The sequence below is a fragment of the Mus caroli genome, unplaced genomic scaffold, assembly GCF_978045245.1.
Source record: "Mus caroli unplaced genomic scaffold, Mus_caroli_1 scaffold_12, whole genome shotgun sequence".
Taxonomy (NCBI): domain Eukaryota; kingdom Metazoa; phylum Chordata; class Mammalia; order Rodentia; family Muridae; genus Mus; species Mus caroli.
Genome location: NW_028227267.1, coordinates 39063432 through 39083755, shown reverse-complemented (window position 1 = coordinate 39083755; position 20324 = coordinate 39063432). Strand labels below are relative to the sequence as shown.

Below are 20324 nucleotides of genomic sequence, written 5' to 3'. Positions count from 1 at the left end.
ATTACAGGTCCTCTGCAAGAGCAGTATGTGGGGCTGGAGAGATGGCTCAGTGGGTAAGAGCACCCGACTGCTCTTCCGAAGGTTCAGAGTTCAAATCCCAGCAACCACATGGTGGCTCACAACCATCTGTAACGAGATCTGGCGCCCTCTTCTGGAGTGTCTGAAGACAGCTACAGTGTACTTACATATAATAAATAAATAAATCTTAAAAAAAAAAAAAAAAGAGCAGTATGTGCTCATAACTGCTAAGCCATCTCCTTAGCCCTCAATCACTTATTTCTTCTGCTATCAGGATTGTCTTCATTTCCAAGAAGGACCTCTGTATCCCACTGTAGTGACAGGTTACTCTGGATTCTATTCTCTCACAGTATATAGCTTCTCCACTGAAGGACACTAATGAGGGCTAATGCTTTCCCCTGTTAAATTCACTTTTCCCCTGCAAATTGGTGTCTGTTAAATGTTACTGTAGACAGAATACAGGCTCAAAAGATTCACTTTCCCCATCAAAATCCTCTTAATTATACCAGTTCTACGAGATATCCTAATCATCAACTGTCAAAAAACTGCATACTCTTTGCCTTAAAACAGATGTTCATGTTTGCATAAATGGCTTCACTGATAAGGATCTAGCTAAACCTACTTACTCTCTTAAGTACTATACCACTAGTAAAACTGGCTAGAGAAGTGGTCCAGTGGTTACTACAGTGCGCTGCTCTCCACAGGACTAGAATTTGGTTCCCAGCACCCATCTCAGGTAGCTCTCAATTTTCCGTACCGCTAGCTCCAGGTCCAACACTGTCTTCTGACCTTCAAGGCACCCTCATACACACAGAGACATCGACACATAAGTAAAAGTAACTTTAAAAAAACGTAAGAACTGATGTAGGTGTTATAAACTTTTCTAAAGAGTACAAGAGAAGGGAATACCTTGCAACTCATTCTATAGAATAACATAAACCCAAACCAGATAACAGTCACCATAATAAAAACTTAGTCCAGTATCCCTTAAGACTAATTGTAACAATCAACAAAATATTGACTAAAGGTCCATCTAACCACATATAAAAAGGATTGCATGCCATGACTAAGTGAGATCACAAGAATGCAAGGTTGGTCCACCATGAAATCAAACAGTGGGGGAGACAACTCATAGGGTCATCTCATGAAGAAAAGGCATTGGGGCTAAATGTGACATCCATCTCGTAACAGATTTCCAAGAGGAATGGAAAACCACTTCCTAACCCTGGAAAGGAATGTGAGAAGCACTGCTAACTTCATCCTTATAGAGAGTAGAAAGCTTGTTCCCTCAGCTGGGGATGTAGCCCAGTCGGTAGGGTGCTTGTCTAGCTGTGAGGATTATTCTTGGTTGTCAATTTGACTACATCAGGAAATAAATAAAACCTAACAATTGCTGGGCTTTCAAACTGTCAAGATACAGTGTCTAGATTTTAGTTAATAATACTGTTAATTGAAACATTAATTGAGGGCTGGTGAGATGGCTCAGCAGGTAAGAGCACTGTGAGTTCAAGGCCAGAACTTTGTAAGTAAGCAATGATGTAAATCCATGGCATGATTACTCTACTTGTCCACATGTTGTAAGCTCTATCAACTTCATTTTAGTTTCATTTTTCCTTCCTTTGTTCTTCAAGATAAGGTTTCACTATATAGTCCTGGCTATCCTGAAACTCCCCCTATAGACCAGGCTGGCCTCGAATTCAAATTCTACCTCCCAAATGCCCCTGCCTCTGAATTATGGGATTATGAACCATCATGGGCTGACTTCTTTTTAAAGAACACTTTATGAGATTTATTTTTCTTTTATGTATATGAGTGTTTTGGCTGTATGTCTGTGTACCACATGTGAGCATTACCTATGGAGGCCAGAAGAGGGCAATGGGTTTCCTGGAACTGGAGTTACAGCAAGTTGTAAGCTACCATGTAGGCACTAAGAATCAAAACCCAGTTCTCTGTAAGAGTGACCAGTGCTCTTAATGACAGATCTATCTCTCAGCTCCATGAACTTCAATTTGAGGGAGAAATAGGTTTGTGATCTCTGTAAGAGTGCCAATTAGTCTATCAATGAATGCTTGCAAGACTCATTCTGCCTTTGGTGCCTGGGCTTCCCAATCTGGCCAGTTAGTTCTGGGGAGAGGGCTGAGTCTGTGACAGGAACCCAGCACAGTCCTAGGTCTATCCATTTTTTCCTAAATGCTTGCACGTCTACTGACTTTAACTCGCTCTTGTGTCCTTTCTTGACCAAACGAGAATCCCTCAGGTCTCTTCAAACTAAGTACTGGTCACCAATAGTCTTCCTTCCTTCTGACAAGAATGGACCTTAGAACTTAGGCCAGAAAGGGACACAGGAATAGAATCTGTGTATTAAAGACGCTCATGTTCTTGCAGTTCTTCTTAGATGTTTAATTAGAAAGGAATATCCAGACCCCTCCCCATTGATCTAAAATCACTAGCGAACACCATCGGGCATACACTCTAGATCTCTCAACATTTTAGTTTTATAATCTTACTAAGAATATAGACACAGGTGTCTTCAGGCTAGCAGCATCTGTTGACATCATCTTTGTCCTGAGTACTGCATCTTCATTCCCAAGATAGAAAATACAAGTTTCCTTGTGTGTCTCCCACAGCAAGCTGCAGGGGAGAGCTGGGCTCCATCCAAGGTTCCAGACAGCTCACTGGCCCTTCACATCGGAACAAGCCCAGCTGAAACAGGAACAGAAACGGGGGAAGTGAACCTACAGGCCTGAAGTCTCCTTGTTATCTTTCTCTCAAATCAATATCTTAGAAACAGGCCACACCAAGAGAGACTGAGAAAAACAACTTTCATTTTGTTGCCACGCCTTAGCCTGCATTCATTTTCTTGCACTAGCCCTTTCTCTGCTTGTGTGCATGTGTGCACACAGAGACCCACACTTACCAGCTGCATACTGGGTCTCTCCCACAGCTTAACATCTCTGTCCTTCGAAGCTGTCACCAGCAATCCCGGAAGCACATGGAGGGCTGTGACAGAGCCCAAGTGGATCTCGGAAAGGAAGGGAGCAACATGAGTTCTCAGGGAGACCTTTCACTTACTGAAGCAGCAAAGGCTGCTGCTGAGTCAGATTTAGAACCGCCTCCCTCTATGACCCCTCCCTCCAAGCTCACCTTTTTACACTGCTGTGCCTTTAAATTTGTGGGATCAATCCAGCAATCCATGGAGAAATCCAACTCTGAGTGCGGGGACAACTCTGTCTCCAGAGTCGGAGTTTTAGGTTTTTTTGCTTTTTTCTGCCAAATGTTATCTACGATCCATTCTCCCTCTGGGGTACATTCAGATAAGTTCCACAGCATCCCATCAGAGGTGGCACACAAAAGGGATGATTCTGCCATTTTAAGAGCAGAGTTAGCCAGGGCTCAAGCCTTGAGGACCCACAAGCCTCCCCTAAGCCACCCCAGAAAGAGCACTCTGGCCCTTCTGCTCCCACTAACCAGACTCAGGTTTGGCCTGAGTAATTGATACTGGGGACCCATTAGGATTATTTAAGTTCAGATTGAAGTCCAGGATCTCTTCAAACTCCCCTGACTCCTTTTGCTCCTGTGAAGGGATAGGTAGAGAGGTAACTTTGTTTAGTTCATGACACAACTCCACTATCAAAGCTCTAAGACAGTCAGGATATATATCACAAAATATTAATATTACACAAAAACAAAAGACAAAAAACTAAAACCCACCACACCTACAAATAAAATACATGCATCAAATGAATGCATGTAAGATCTACCCATGCAGTGCCCCAGGTGGAGATGTGGAACAGTTCTTGATGTTGTTCTCATGCCCAGTCCCAGTTGGTAGGAGAGCCCGAAAGCTGGCAGCAGATTTAAGTGTCTCCACTTATTACAAACTCCACATCAGTGAGATCTCTGTAGTGTGGACATGTTTGTGTCTGGCTTCCTTTGCAGAAGGACATGTCTGTATTTGCCTATTTATCATGTTCTGCTTTCTTCTGCCATGCAGTTACATACTGAGAATTGCAAGTCCAGGTTGGGCTATGTTGAATTTAGGCTGACACGGACGTGTCTGGACCTGGCATTTGGTGACTATGTATACATCTTTCACTTAAGTATATATTTAGGAACAGAATCACTGCTTTCTAGACAGACTTTGTAGGTAACTTTAGTAGGTATCAGATTAGGATTTCTTAAACTTTCCAGGAACAAGAGACCTTAGGAATCTTGGGAATGAAATCTAGCTCTGACAGAATCCCAAACAGTTAAGCATAAAGCATCCGTGAGGTACCTGCACCATGACAAAGACACGGGGTAGCCCTTGACCTTAAAATGCTAATACTCGGGGCTGGTGAGATGGCTCAGTGGGTAAGAGCACCCGACTGCTCTTCCGAAGGTCCAGAGTTCAAATCCCAGCAACCACATGGTGGCTCACAACCATCCGTAACGAGATCTGGCGCCCTCTTCTGGAGTGTCTGAAGACAGCTACAGTGTACTTACATGTAATAAATAAATAAATCTTAAAAAAAAAAAATGCTAATACTGACAGACCCCCCCCCCCAGAAAAAAATCACAATTAAGAAAACTAGGAGACAGGCCTGACAGCAAGGGCTGCACAGAAAGCCTGGAGAGGAGATGGCTCAGCAGGTAGGAGCAATTGCCAGCAAGTCTCACAACTGAGTTTGATCTCTAGAACCCACACAGTAGGAGAGAACCAACCTCACCAAGTTGTCTTCTAACTTCCACAAACATACTATGGCTTACAAGTGCCCCCAAACACACACACACACACACGGAAAAAAATTAAGATGTAAAAGAGCCAAGCACAGTGTCACTCATCTCTTAGCACTCAGGAAGTAGAGGCAAGCAGACGTCAGTGAGCTCCAGGTCAGTCATGGCTATATAATGAGCCCTTGTCTCAAAACTGGAAGGAAGGAAGGAAGGAAGGAAGGAAGGAAGGAAGGAAGGAAAGAGAGAGAAAGAATGAAAGAGAGAGGGAGAACAAAGGAGAGAAAGACCTCCTAGGTGTCTGACTTTAAAAAAATTATACAACTCTGTTTTGCACAATGAAATCTTACATGGAAACTTAGCATCCAAAGACTTAAAGAAGAGTTGCTCTAGGGAAGGGAGATGAGAGCATTGGAGCCACCTGCCTTTCCCTCACTCGCCTTACACTCCATGGTGGATTCCAAGGTTTAAATCTGTGCATTGGCTCTGCACAGATGGCTGTTGTAACACATCCAAACAGAACTCACCAATATAGAAAGTAATCTGGAGTCCCCCTGCTGCAGGTAGAACAAGCCGTACTCCTTGCTGGTGCACAGTATTGAAGAATGTACTCCATACCTCCTGCTGTTTATAAGAAAGTAAGAGACTGAGCCAGGACTGCCTCTCTTCAAGACCCCAGTGCTTTACCCTGAGTCTGGCTCAGTCTTGAGGTAACCACAAACCTCTTTTCTTCTTTTCAACACAAGAGGAAAAAGCATTTTAGATCTTACCAGATAGAAGATGGAATAGACCCAGGCTTCATCTGTAGTAATTCCACATCCTCTTTCATCAAGATGAGAGACTGGCCATCAGGGGCCAGACCCAGACCTGTCAAGACTCCCCAGTCCTCCTGCAGAGCTCTCTTCAGATGAAGGCTGTAGTGAAGAAGACACAAAAAACAGAGAAGGATACTTCTTAAGCTAACCTTTCAGACTCTCAAGACTTCTCATGAATGAAGGATAAAGCACAGGACTGCCCTGCCCCGATATCCTGCTCCTAACCATCTGTGTGCATGCTTGTTTGCTCTTGTACTGGGATCAGACCCAGAGCCTCTGGCAGGATTAAGACAAGCACTCTAGCACTGAGCTTTATTCCCAACACCCGTCTTTCTTATCGAAACATCTTCCATCATTCTCCCTTACTTGCTCAAAAGGAGACTCTCTAACATTGCTGTCTTTTGCTTCCATCAATAAGTTCTGTGGATGCTTCCTTGTGCAACAGGACCCCAGATCTTAGTGGTCTCCAGACCTCAGCACAACTCCATAATGGCAGTGCCATTTAGGCCAGGAAACTCAACATGTAAACCGCACCATCATCCTGATAAGCCCCTAGACACAGTGACCAAGGAACTTTGTTTATTGCCTTGACTACTTTTTTTTTTTTTTTTAAATTTAAGAACTGACTCTAGCTGGGCGTGGTGGCGCACACCTTTAATCCCAGCACTTGGGAGGTAGAGACAGGTGGATTTCTGAGTTCGAGGCCAGCCTGGTCTACAAAGTGAGTTCCAGGACAGTCAGGGCTATACAGAGAAACCCTGTCTCAAAAAACCAAAAAAAAAAAAAAAAAAAAAAAAAAAAAAGAACTGAACTGACTCTATTCTTTTTATGTACCTAGAATGATATAAAGCAGACTGGAAAAAAACAAAAACAAAAATAAAACAAAAACCCCCAAAGCCGCCACAGCTTCAGCACTGGCTAGAATCATTTTATAATGTTGTCTAATTGTTTTTTTCTTTGAATCCTTCCTCCCTCCCTAGAGACCCTGCTGACTGACTGAGCTGGCTTGGTCCATAAAGCCAGGAGGTGGCTGGCACATGCTTTTCATCCCAGCATTTAGGAGGCAGAAGCAGGTGGATCTCTGAGTTTGATTCCAGCCTGATCTACAAAGCAATTTCCAGGATATCTAGGAGTACCCAGAAACTCTGTCTTGAAAAACAAAAACAAAACAAATAAATAAAAACAATTCATTGATACTACACTGTCTGGCCCAGAACTTGTCACCAATTGGCATTTAAGAATTATTCATGGAGAGATGGCTCAGAGGTTAAGAACACTGACTGCTCTTCCAGAGGTCCTGAGTTCAATTCCCAGCAACCACATGGTAGCTCACGACCATCTGTCATGGGATCTGATGCCCTCTTCTGGTATGTATGAAGATACCTACATTGTACTCATAAATAAATAAATGTTAAAAAACAAAACAAAACAAAAAACAAAAACCTTTGATCCCCAGAACCACCCACATGCTGGTAGGTGAGCCAATTCCCTCAAATTGTTCTCTGACCTCAGAATACACAGGTGAGGGCTCTAAAGGCACTACTTTGGCTAACCTCCCTCAGACTACTCAGTTCCATGGGTACTATCACAAATAAAGTAGTATAACGCAAAATGACTTTGCTGCCCCAATTCCTTGTCACATATACACAGAGATCAATAAATGCAATTGGAAAACAACCAATAAAGCCAGCAGCAGCTGACATCCTCTCACATCCTCGCCCAAAAGCAGACACAGACAGATCCTAACGAAATGCTAGGTGTGTGTGGCTTGCCATGTGCAGCAGCCGCCGCCTCGCTTCACCTGGAACTGGTGGACGTTGAACCTTTCCTCAGTGCCACTTGCCACTCGCTGATGTTTTCATTAGCACTGAGAACAAAGAATGAATTTGCCGAGTACCAGATCAGGTGACTGATGCGGCCTGGAGCCTGGGAAGGAAGCAGGTTCAGTTCAGGACTTTTGAGGGACAAGCATAAACCTTTCCCCTCTGACATGCAGGCAAACTTCAGCCCACCATTAAGCACACGGGTGGACAGAATTCATATAGCCCAAGACACCTGTGCGGTAGCCACAGCCTTGGCTTGCTGCCACAGTGTCAGTTCCCCGGCTTCATTTCCGGACACCACCATAGAACCATCTGGTGCCCAGGCCACTGCAGTGATGGCCACAGAACTCCTAGGTTTGTATGCATCATCTGGAGAAGAAAGGAAAGAATACATTAAGAGCTCTGCATTGATCTCTTAATAGTGGTGCACTCCTTTAATCCTAGTACTAGGGACACAGAGGAAGGTACATCTCTCTGAGTCTAAGGCCAGCCTGGTCTACATAGCAAGTTCTAGGCCAGCTAAGACTACATAGTGAGACACTGTCTCAAAAATAAATCAATAATTAAATAAATAAAGAGCGAGAGCGCAAGCAAGCTGCATCTGGGCTACTGGATAGGTGGATGGGATAAAGACTTATAAGGTTACCCTGGTATTCCTTGCTCCACTCACCTTCTTTTATGCTACCTTCCCCTACCTCCCCCTTACTCACCTGCTTCCTTTGGTATCTGCCAGAGCTGTACAGAGCTATCATCTGAGGTCAGCAGGAGGCCTGAGGCCTCTGAAGCAGCAGCTGCTGTGACTGGGCCACTGTGTCCCTGGAGAGTACGTATTTGGCACACCTAGGAAAAAGAGGGCTTCAGAGGTTGCCCTGTACACCTTCTCTATCGCTTCCCCACTCCAGTTCTTGCAGAGAGCTCACCAACAGGGGATGCCACAACTTTGTGGCTCCATCTAGTCCAACAGTCACCACCAGAAGCTCTGATCCAGGCTGTCCCCCTGAAAAGAAGGGAAAACAACTCAGAAGAAATGGCTAGGCCCAATGTCAAAGGCCTATAATAGAGGGCTGGCCTAGCAAGCACCAGTCCTAGGTTTAATCTCTAGTACTGAGAAAGAGGAACAGGAAATGGGAGAAGAGGAAATAAAAGGGGAGGAAGGGGGAAGGCTGGCAGTTTGATACCTGGGCGGGGCTCCAGAGCAGCTGCACACTGGCTGATGGGTCCGGAATGGGCAGGGATGTTGGTCAGCTCCACACCCTGATGGTCCCACACTTTCAAGGTCCCATCTCGGCTCACAGATACAATGTGTTCCTCCTGTCCCCAGATCACAGTGTCAGAGGACAGTCATAGTGGTCAGGACATGGGAAATGAAACAGGCAGCAAAGGACATAGTTTAGCAGCCTGGGACTGCACTAGTTTGAAGTGTGCATACAGTTATCTTGTAATAATTCTCCTGGCAGCCTGAGACCTTGACCTGTATGCATTAAGCATACTCCCCTCTCCAAACAACACACCAAATAACCTGTCAGTAGCCCAAGTCTCCCACCTGCACAGAGCTGTACATGTTCCCCTCTTTAAACAATGGAATACATTTCTCTTCCCGCTAACCTCCATCAAACATAGACGGGTTCTATCCAGTCATACTCTCTTCTGTGTGAGTAAGAGGGTAGTGGGACTGATCTGGCCTGAACTAGTTTTGGATGCATGTGTAATAAAGCAATCTGTATCACTATTTGGTGTGCACATAGTTAAAAGAAAATACATTGTGGTAAATGACTTATGCAGCAAGAAAAAGTGTACTTAATCCAAGTCTGTATATAACAATAGAGATCTACTCTGACCTTATAACCCTAGGAATCAAGCTCCTCCCTCTTTCAGACCTTATACAAGAAGCCCTAACCAATAATCTGGGGCTCTTCACTCAGGAGGGCACATCTTTTTGCTTGATTGTTGGTTTTTTGAGACAGGTTTTCTCTGTGTAGCCCTGGCTGTCCCGGAACTCATTCCATAGACCAAGCTGACCTCAAATTCACAGAGCTCCACCTGCCTCTGCTCCAGAGTGCTGGAATTAAAGGCATAGACCATCACTGCCCAGAGACAGCATACCTTACTTATGTATTATTTTGCTTTGAATAAAATTACCTCTATGCTTTCACAATCTGTGTGTGCTTTTTAATATGTTTAATTGGGAAAGGGAATGTGCACATGAGTGAAGGTGCCCAAGGAGGGCAGAGGCTTCCCAGTCTCCCTGGACACACATGGTACTGGGAATTGAACTCAGGTCTTCAAGGTCTCCCTGGACACACATGGTACTGGGAATTGAACTCAGGTCTTCAAGGTCTTCCTGGACACACATGGTACTGGGAATTGAACTCAGGTCTTCAAGGTCTCCCTGGACACACATGATGTTGGGAATTGAACTTAGGTCTTCTGAAAGTGTTCTTAATGCTGACCCATCTTGCCAGCTCATTCTGTGTATGCTTTGATTTAATTCCTGATTAAGACATCGAGAACTTAGAAAATACATGGGTAAGACCTCTGCTCCCTCCAGAGAGGGGAAGGTAAACAACGGGGACTTGGAAGATGTAAAAGGGTGAGGGATGCAGAACTGTGGAGTTGAGTGGCTCGGAAAATCTTGCCAGAAATTCATAACACCAAGAGGATGTGCTTTTATGTGCCACCCAGCACACGCACCATAAGGCCCAACACTGGAACCCAGTCCCAAGTACCACAATCGTACTATTTGCCACCGAGATTAGATACCCAATGCATCCAGTCTCCCAGATCCTCCTGGCCCTCCCATAGAACACTGGTGAAGTCCATAGCCTTACCACAGCAACCACGGCACTCACGGCACTCTGGTGACCTGAGAACTGGCCAAGTTGCTGCCCTGCCTCTGGGTTCCAGAGTCCCACAGAGCCATCACTCGAGCAGGAGACCTGCAGTCACAAGGGAGAAGAACAAGATCATCGACATTCCTCTCACATTTTGTTTGTGTGGATTTGAGACAGGGTCTCACTCACTGTGAGGCACTGGTTGGCCTGAACGCACTATTCTAGGATTAAAGAGGTACAGCACCATGCTTGGGACCTTTCTCATATCTTTTTAAAAAACAACTTAAGAACTTTACATATGGAAAATATACACCACAAGCCCTGAGAAAATAATCTGAGATTAGTTTTACGACTTAGGAGCAAATAAATCACAGCGACATCTTTTACCCTCAGATATTCCAAAGCTACAGAGGCAGTACTGCATCCTGTTGGGAACATGGGCTTTGGGTCTAGAAATGGCTACCATTGCAAAATTGTCCTGTTCGAGCAGACATGAATTTGCTCCTCAAACCCCAGATCAGGTAGCTGACAATGGCCTGTAACTCCAGTTTCAGGGGATCCACCATTCTCTTCTGGCCTCCACAGGGATAGCACTCACATGCACAAACCCACAAAGACATATAAATATTTTTTTTAAAGAATGAATTTTAAAGATGTATTTATTTTATGTATATGAATACACTGTTGCTGTCTTCAGACACACCAGAAGAGGGCATCAGATCTCATTACAGACAGTTGTGAGCCACCATGTGGTTGCTGGGATTTGAACTCAGAAGAGCACTCAGTGCTCTTAACCACTGAGCCATCTCTCCAGCGCACAAATAATTCTTTTTTTTTTTAAACCAAGCCTTTAAAAAAAAAAAACAAAAACAAAAACAAAACAGCATGCTCTAGAGCAGTGGTTCTCTGTGGGTCATGACCCCTTGAGGGGTCAAACAACCCTTTCATGGGGTTACATATCAGATAGCCTATATATCAGACATTTACATTATGATTCATAACAGTAGCAAAATTATAGTTATGATGTAGCAACAAAAATAATTTTATGGTTGTGGGTCACTACAACATGAAGAACTGTATTAAAGGGTTAAATAAAGCATTAGGAAGGCTAACAAGCACTGGGCTAGAGGAATGGTTAGAGGGCACAGCACCTGCCTAGTATATGCAAGGCCTTGGGTTCAGTATCCACCAGCAAAAGGGCAGAGGGGCTTTCTCATCAGAACATTTCTTGGCTCTGGGATGGTAGGATGGCTCGGTGGGTAAAGCTGCTTGCCACCAAGCCTGACAACCTGAGTTCAGTCCCTAGAAACCTTAGGTACAAAGGGAGCACTGACTACTTACTGCAAGTTGTCTTTTGACTTCCATGTACATACCATGACACAAAGGGACATCCATCTGCACGCATGCACAGATGCACACAAAAGTGTAAGGAATTTAAATAAAAAGAACGCTGATTAGCTCAACTTTATCCCTGGCATGACCTTGAAAATGCTTTTCTGGGGTCAATTTTCTTCTCTGGGAAGGAGATCTAAAGGTAGGGTCTACTTTACAGGATATAGTAAAGATTAACTGTGGCGATAATATGATTGAGCTTTTGCCAATCCTAACGTAGACTATGTACATGCCCAGCAAAGGTTAGCATGACCATCATTAATAGATGCTAGAAAATGTTTGAGGCGGAGATTATTGTTTTCCCTCAGGATACTTGCTGGGCCCTGCCTACTCTTTCCCATCCCTTCACTCACCAGGATGTTGTCTTTGGTCCATGCACAGCCAGTGATCCAGTCACGATGACAGGATGAGAAAGTGTGAATCAGGAGAGGGGCTTGGGCTATCTTCACGTCCCAGCAGAGGAGATTCTGGGAAGGTAAGGACAGGGCTCCTTCAGAACACAGACTGTAAGAATACCAAAGCCATTTCAGATAGGGGTTGTCTGTCTCTGACAATGTCTCATGAGGTCTAAGCTGGCCCTGGACTAATGATCTCTCTGATCTCCTGAGTACTGAGATTAAGGTAGGTGCCACCACACCAGGTTTCAAGCAGGAAGTTTTAAAGAAGAGAGAAAGTATAAAGCATGCAGGAAGACCTGCCTGCAGCTCTGGCGGATTAAAAAGTTCAAGGAAGCAATGGGAAATAGACCATTCAGGAATCTAGGACCAGACAGGCTGTGGGGCCATGGGGTTGCATCTTCTGCATCCTTCTCACCCGATCCCTGCCAGCTGTGGCCAAGATGCCTCCATCAGGGCTGAAGCTACAGCAGCACACTGGCCCCTCGTGTCCCCGGAGTTCAGCACAACAGGGCAATTCTACCGCATGCACATGTGGCTGTATCAGCAGTTGTCTGGGCCACAGTCTCACAGTGAAGTCCTCTGTATCAGTGAACAGAAAGGGAAGCAAGTGCCTTCTGAAAGCAGAAGCAAGATTGGCCTAGGAGTCAGAGGAAACCACGGGAGCAGAGTCCATGGCCCACCCCAGTAAAGCTCCAGGGAAGTGGGACAGTGAATCACCAGAACGGGCAGAGGCCCTGGGCAAGGGTCAGTCACTACATAAGCCCACAGCATGGGAGCGCCCTATACCCAGCTTCTGCATGGCGGAACTCAGTCAAGTGTGGCTCCGAGTGTATAACTGCCCACCACACTTCTCCAGCAGCTGTGGCAGAGGCATTTTCTCAAGGCCTCAATCACTTTCACCTCACAATCAATGAAAACCAAACCTCTGCTTTCAGAGGACTAGTACCGTCTTCCTCCTCCCCCTAGAAACAGCCTAGAGTAATTGTGCAAGAGGAAAACTGTAGCCATATGCTTTTGGGCACTGTGTAAAGATTATCCTTGTGTTATTCAAATGCTGACTTCTCTGATTGCCCATATACAGTTGCAATCCAGACATAGCATTGTAATGTTTATTCCAAATCTCTCCAGTTTCAAGTTTGTGTAAACATTGCTCCTCATTTATTCTCTGACTTGTCAATTAAGCTGATTAGCCAATAGCTGAGCAGAAGAGAGAATAGGGCTGGACTTCTCCCAGCCAGGGGAGAAGGGAGAGAGAAACACACAGAGACACATAGACAGAGACACAGAGAGAGAAGGCAGACGAGGAAGGAGAGGAGGAGGAGAAGAGAAGCAAGCCATGAGGAGAGAGTGTGAGAAGCAGCTTGGGAAAAAACATCTGAAGCAGAGAGAGCTAGAATAATACTAAACTGCAAGTATCATGGGCGCTTTGGCTAGGAGGCAGCCAGATGAGGTTAGAGGTTTAGAGCACATTAATAACTCAGCTATGTGTTGTAAGCATATAATATAAAAATATAGTCTCTGTCTCACCAAGCAATGGTGGTGCTCACCTTTAATCCCAGCGCTAGGGAGGCAGAGGCAGGTGGATTTCTGAGTTCAAGGCCAGAGTGAGTTCCAGGACAGCCAGGGCTACATAGAGAAACCCTGTCTCAACAAACAAACAAATATATATATATATATAGTCTCTGTCTCAATGACTTGGGAGTTAGGGTTAGAAAAAAACTGTCATTCTTTTAAAATTACATTAATAATTGACACCCAATATGGGGCAAGAACTTGCATAGATTCTCTGTGTGGGACAGAAATCTAAACTAATAATAATAATAATATAATATAATAAACAGGTTTAAAACCTTTAAATTTCCTGGAGAAAGTGAGATCAAGCCCTCCCTAGTACAAAGGCAGATTTCTAGCAAAAGAGCAAGACAGCAAGAAGCCAAATGCTCAAGGCTTCTTGAATAGATCCCCTCCAGTACATTAAAACCCCAGAGGAACAAAGCACAGGCAATTCTTTTAAGAAGCCCCAGCTTCGTAAAAACCTGACTCTTCAGCAGAACACATTCAAAAGCATTTAAAGGTTGTAAGTAAACACTGTATGTGAATGGATTTTGATAGGCATGCAGAATTCCAGTTATAAATTAATTGCGGGGTGACCCAAGCATATTCAAAGACATGATTCAATAACCTGCCCTGTGTTACCTGAGGCAGCAGCCAAGAGTTCCTGGGAGGCAGCCAGTCCCAGCACAGGCTTCTGGTATCTCGACAACAGCCACAGGGAATGAAGAGAGTCTCCCTTGAGCATCCAACCATGCAGGGATCCATCTTCTGCACCACTCACCAAAACACTAGGGCTCAGCCACACCAGTGCAGACACTGCCACATTTAGCTCTTGATGCTGAGGTCCCTGGGAACCTAGAAAATGGAAGCATATGTGAAAGAAAGACATCTGGAGAAGGAAATAAGGCAGCAGCAACCTTCTTTCCAAGGATGTAAACCCATCTACTTCCCTTCTGGTACCTGAAGAAATCTTGTAGATGTTAATGCCATCTTCTCGGTACCCAACAGCCACCTGGTCACCGTCTGGGTTGAGAGCCACAGAGAGTGCAGGAGAAAGAGGAAGAGAGCCCAGGCAACCCCTGGGCCGGCCAAGAAATCCTGACCATAACTGAGCCTAGGATGCAAGAAAAGTTTAAAGGTACTACCCCGCCCCTCCCCTCCCCATGACATCTTCCTTCAAAAGACTTCTCTCTGACCATCCAAACTCCTCCAGGATCCTCAGTAAAGGCCCCCAGCACAACCTGAACACATCCCTACTTTTGCTACTCTGTCCCAGAACCCACAGACCCTCTGGAAACTCACCTTGCCATCATCTCCAGCCGTCAGGAACCGGTCTCCAGCATGCAAGAAAAGAACAGCAGAGACACAGCCACACTGTGCAGGGAAGGCCGCCAGCCGGGCACCCTCTTGCCAGGCCCACAGCTCCACTGTCCCATCTATCCGGCCCACAGCCACAATTTTCCCAGGTGCGTTGAATGCCAGACTACAGACAGAGGGTCCTGGGGCCCCTAGTTCCTATATGTGGGTACAAAGATTAAAAACAACAGAGCCTATTCTCAGTATGGGATCAAAACGACATGGAATATAGCTGTCGTTCTCCACTTTCACCACAGTCCTGTGTGTTCTTCTGGAGAGCCTACACAGGGCCTTATTACCTTGATGACTTTGAGTCCATCTGCCTGGAAGAAGGTAATGCTGCCAGCCCAGCTGCCTGTGGCTACCACCTGCCCCTCTGGGTGGAAGGCAACACAGTTGAGAGACTTTGGATGGGTGTACTGGAAAGCCAGCTGTCCCCGGACTGTGTCCCACAGCTGGAAAAGACAAAAAAAAAAAAAAAAAAAAAAAAAAAAAAGGAGAAACCAGGGTGCTGGACACAAATGGCCTCTCAGCCCTGGAGCTCCTGGCGGTTATCTTATCTGGTCCCCTGACTCAGCAAGTCTTCCCCAGGACAGGCAGTCATGCCACATGGAGCAACAAAATCAGTTTTTGGCTCATGGTTGAGGGTCACTTTTTGTTACCTTTAGGTATCCTCCCAAACACACAGTGGCCAGCAGGCGGCGGTCTGGGCTCAGGCAGCAGCCAGTGATTTGGTACTGGTGGGCCTTGGTCTGAAACACCCTGCCCCAGGAAGACAAAGTCATGGTTCTGGGGTCATCTGGCAAATAGGCTCCCTCCTCACTCATTTCTCTCAGGGCTTCTCACTCAGTCATGGAAGGTCTTACCAACAACCATGTTGCAGGTCCCAAAGCTCTAGGCGCCCGTCGAAGGTAGTAAGGAAAAGAGCAGTGTCCGAAAGGAACGCAAAAGAGGAAATCCCGTCACAGCCACTCAGCAGAGCCTTCTCCTCCTGAAACGGCCAGTTGGGAAGTGTGGCTCAGGTGACTCCCTTAGTCCTCCAAATCCAACCCATTGCAGGCCCCAGCCATAAAAAGGGGTTAAGTCCTCGGCTGTCTACATTCCCAGCCCAAATACAGGCCCAAGGGTACCTCATAATCAAGGCACGGTGACCCTTTCTCACTCCAAGACCCCATACCACAGATTTTCGGGGCTCTAGGGAAAGGGTGTGACATGCATGCATGTGCATGGGGGCAATGGGGTGGTTTGAGTCAGAAGAGAAAGCTGTGGCTCTCTCCAGTCTGGTATTATCCACTGCTGCAATCACTCACAGCCACTTACAGAACCACTCTCGCCTGTGTCTTTGTTAAGGCTCCCCGTGTAAGGCCTTTCTCCAGCCAAAGTTCTCTTGTATCTACACAACTCTCATAGATGTTATGATGTGAACAACTGGATCCTGGTTCTCAGCCCTGTTCCTCAAAATACTAAGTCACATGACTTAAATGGAAGCCGCACAGTAGTGGTGCACAGTCACGTCTGCTGCTTGAGTTTCATTTTGCTCTATGCAGTCCCAGTTGACCTTATACTTAATAGAGTCCGAGCTGGCTTTGAGCTCACAGTCTTCCCGATACTGTCTCCCTGAGACTGGGATGACAAGTGTGAACTGTCATACCCAGCTGCTGAATGAGCCTTTGACTAAGATGTCTAATTTGATATGAGTTGAATGAAGTTGCCGAATCAACCAGGGTATTAAGGATGGGCTTGGCTTGACTAGACCTTCAGGGTAGTACGTGAGGGTTTTCTGAGAGTCACTCTGTCTTGCCTTCATCGTCATACCTGCCAGGTTCTCAAGTTCAACAGGTAAATTGTCCCACTGGCGGTCCCCACAGCTGCTCTTTGCCCATTCGGGGAGAAGGCCACAGCAGTTGGGGATGAGGACATTGTCAGAGACAAGCTACAGAGGGAGAAAAAAAATAGGGAGAAAGAGGAAGTGAGGGCAAGAAAGCCAGTGAGAACCAAGTTCTGCATCCTGTCTGCACCCTCCTCTCTCCACAGTAGTTCTAGTCTGTTCTGCCTTTTTCTCTAAAGGGCCGCGGCTCTGAAAGGTTTACCACAGCTAGGCTCAAGGGTCTTACCTTTGCTGACTCTTCAAGGTCTGGGGTTTATTAATCCATTTCAGTGTGAACTGGTTGTGCCATCGCTGGGTGAGCAGGGGGGCCTGGCAGCAAACAGGTGATTCTTCAGGCTGGCTAGCTGCCTGCTGGAGCAGGAGCAAAGGATACTGGGTAAGGAGTGAAGCCTGTTGCCTCAGGAAGGTATGGAAAACAGCAACATCTGCCTCCGGGAGCTTCTGGTTGGCTTCAGGCTTTGAAGAAGCTAAAAGAGAGAGAGAGACTGTAGCGGAGGAGATGACTCAGTGGGTTGGAGAGTTTGCTGCACAAGTAGGGGGGCCCTGAGTTCAGATCCCCGGCAGCTACATAAAAAGCCAGGTGGGAGCCGGGCAGTGGTGGAGCACAACCTTTGATTCCAGCGTTGGGAGGCAGAGGCAGGCAGATTTCTGAGTTCCAGGACAGTCAGGGCTACACAGAGAAACCCTGTCTCGAAAAACAAACAAACAAACAAATAGCCAGGTGTGGCCGCATGCACCTGTAACCCCAGTGCTGGTGTGGGGTGGGGCCAGCAGACAGGAGAACCACTGGAGCTTGCTGGTCATCAGCCTAACCAAAAACCAGTGAGCGCCAGATTCAGTAAGAGACCTTTTCTCAATGGAGTAAGGTGGAGAGCAACAGACAATTAACAGCTCCTCTGGCCTCTGTAGGTGACTGTGTGCCCTATTTACACACAGAGACTCACAAACACACATACACATACCACATACACATACATATACACACACATACAAAAACACACATACACACACTCACACAAATGTATGCACACTCATACAAAAACACACATACACACACATATACACCCTTACACAAACATATACACATTCCTCCAAAACCACACAAACATCCGTATACACACGCTCACACATACACACAAACACACACATATACCAAGGGAGTGGGGGGTCAGAAAACACAGTCTCACTAGGAATCCCGCCTAGACTCCATTAACTTCAGCACCAAGTATGATTATATGGTGTATTTAACTTTGTAAGTCTCTGAGGGAGTATCACCCTCTAAACTTCACATCAGAAACACACCTATTCAGAACACAAAGCCTTGGGTTCCACTGAGGACCTAGGGAAGTAAAATCTTGTAATCTTAGAATCTGAAATTTTAACAAACCTCCTAGATAATTTACTGTACAGTATAAACTGAGAAAGTCTAGTGAAGAGGTCTAAGCAGAGGGGTTTCCTAAGAATTATTTGCTTACATATGGGGCAGTTTGAGGTTGGAATGGAAATGTAGCTGTTGTTTACACCTCCGCTTGGGCAGGGTATCCCATATCTCAAAAAAAAAAAAGGCTCGACTCCAATGACTTTTCTCACCATAGAGCACATGAGCCTCCAAGAGGTCGGGGACTAGACCCACTTCCAGATATGCAGCAACCACATGGAGATTGGTAAGAAACTCGGCAAGGAGGCCATGGTTCCCGCTCTGGAGCTGGGGAGAGCAGATTGGATTCATTAGGAATGTAAAGGGCTGGTGAGGAGGAAGAGGCTAGTGTTCGACCATGCCTGTGCATCTGGGACTTACACCCAGGACCTGGGAAAAGAACCGGAGAGAGGACAGCGGGAAAAGTCAAAGGTAGAGGGAGTATGTAAGGGGCTAAATGACACAGGTGGGGTTGGTGGGAAAGGGAAGAGCAATCTAAATCGGTCCAAGCAGACCGTTCTTAGATTGGACTAAGGAAAATAAGAGCAGCCGGGACTCACCAGGTGGTAAGGTAAATCTTTCAGGGCCTCAGGAGGGCAACTTCGGAAGGTGCCCGAGGCATCGGGATCACACATCTTCCAGAGGTGAGCTGCAAGAACAGACATTGAGAAGGGCTTCTCACTGCAGCATATCCAAGCTCTTAAGCTGCAGCAGAGTTATCTACCCAGTGGCCAGTGTATGGTCTTGACCTCCAGATCCACGCCTCATACTCCTGCCCAGGCTGACTCAGGCTGTAATCACCTGCAATGAGGACATGCGCAGTCTTCTCTAGCCCCAGCCTTTTCCCATAGCGACGTTTAACTGTTGTCCTCAGGGGCCCATCAGAGAGGCAGAGACGGGCACCAGGGCGCTCCACTGGGCCCTCCCCTAGTAAACTGTCCTCAAGAGAAGAGGGGAGAAGAGTAAGGGAGGAGAAACAGAGCCAGTCAGTGAACACGCTGGCACAGCAATGTGCCAACATTCCCATTGCAGAATGGAAACTGGAAGAGTAGCATTCAGGACCTGGGAGGCAAGTGTGGGGCTTTACCAAAGGACGGGTGGGATGAAGAAAGAACCTTAGGATGTCCTAATGGGAGAGAGCTCAGCTGGGGCAGCATTACCTGCGTAGACTCTGGACAAGGTAGGCAAACGGACACAAGGGGTAAGGGTTTCCACTGTGACTGGCAGCCAGCGCTTCTTCCCAGCTCTTAGTCTCCTTGGGCAAGATCAGCCATGTGCTCAGGATTGCATGTAGCTGGTCCACAGTCAGACCTGAAAATGCAAACCCTCTGGCAGCCCAAACCACACAGGGAGCCAGCCAATCTCCATTATACATGACCCCTCCCGGCATCTCTGGCTAATATCCCAGATGAACTAAGGTTAGCCAATAGCTGAGCCCTCAGCCTCCAACCCTTCCCCGATCACTGACCACTTCGTGTGACCTCAAGGGCAGTCAAAGCCCGAGGAAGGACATCATGGCCATGCTCTTGCTCCAAGGTGCTCAGGATGTGCTGCAAGAGCAGTGGGAGAGTGGCGGGCAGGGTTCGAAGTCTCTCAGACACCTGGCAGTGAAAGAAGAGAACACTTTGTCTGGGGCGGGAGGAGGCAGACAGGTGACTCTGGCAGTACAAGAGAGGATGGAGTAGCAAGAACTACAGTAGGAAGGAATGAAGAGGTTAAAAAAAAAAAAAAAAAAAACAGGAAAGAGGGAAAGGGTGACCAAAGACAGCAAAAGATGAAAAATGCCGTGACAGGTAGTGTTAATTTCCAACCACCTTAAAGATAGGCTGCTGGCCATGCCTTGGGGAATTATCTTGAGGAAACCCTACTCATTTTGGGTAGCATCACTCCCTGGATGAATCTTGGACTACAAGGAAAGCTGAGGGGCTGGAGAGATGACTCAGCAGTGAAGAGCACTTGTTGCTCTTGCAGAGGACTCGGGTTTAACTCCCAGACCCACATGATAGACTTACAACAATCTGTAACTCCAGTTCCTGAGGATCTAATGCCCTCTTTTGACCTCCATGGGCACCAAGCATATACAAAGTGTGTGTGTGTGTGTATGTTGAACACTCACACA

General features: G+C 46.3%; 1 protein-coding gene across 3 annotated transcripts in view; it reads right to left on the bottom strand.

Annotated features, from left to right (window-relative positions):
- Nucleotides 1–2379: 2379 nt before the first annotated feature.
- Tep1 (telomerase associated protein 1) overlaps nt 2380–20324 on the bottom strand; it is a 49735-nt gene continuing 31790 nt past the window's right edge. For all 3 annotated transcript variants that reach the window (XM_029469133.2, XM_021181922.3, XM_085828583.1), the window contains 27 exons: nt 19674–19806; nt 19366–19516; nt 19007–19140; nt 18766–18854; nt 18379–18493; nt 17015–17255; nt 16716–16833; nt 15767–15891; nt 15563–15662; nt 15200–15355; nt 14847–15059; nt 14505–14658; nt 14187–14399; nt 12406–12569; nt 11946–12059; nt 10198–10305; nt 8548–8680; nt 8290–8366; nt 8080–8209; nt 7602–7738; nt 7348–7472; nt 5502–5645; nt 5259–5355; nt 3487–3592; nt 3163–3380; nt 2936–3040; nt 2380–2721 (listed from right to left, as the gene is read on the bottom strand). In XM_029469133.2, coding sequence (XP_029324993.1) covers nt 2599–2721; nt 2936–3040; nt 3163–3380; nt 3487–3592; nt 5259–5355; nt 5502–5645; nt 7348–7472; nt 7602–7738; nt 8080–8209; nt 8290–8366; nt 8548–8680; nt 10198–10305; nt 11946–12059; nt 12406–12569; nt 14187–14399; nt 14505–14658; nt 14847–15059; nt 15200–15355; nt 15563–15662; nt 15767–15891; nt 16716–16833; nt 17015–17255; nt 18379–18493; nt 18766–18854; nt 19007–19140; nt 19366–19516; nt 19674–19806 — 3723 coding nt within the window. In that variant the 3' untranslated portion in view covers nt 2380–2598. The remainder of the gene's footprint in view (nt 2722–2935; nt 3041–3162; nt 3381–3486; nt 3593–5258; nt 5356–5501; nt 5646–7347; nt 7473–7601; nt 7739–8079; nt 8210–8289; nt 8367–8547; nt 8681–10197; nt 10306–11945; nt 12060–12405; nt 12570–14186; nt 14400–14504; nt 14659–14846; nt 15060–15199; nt 15356–15562; nt 15663–15766; nt 15892–16715; nt 16834–17014; nt 17256–18378; nt 18494–18765; nt 18855–19006; nt 19141–19365; nt 19517–19673; nt 19807–20324) is intronic.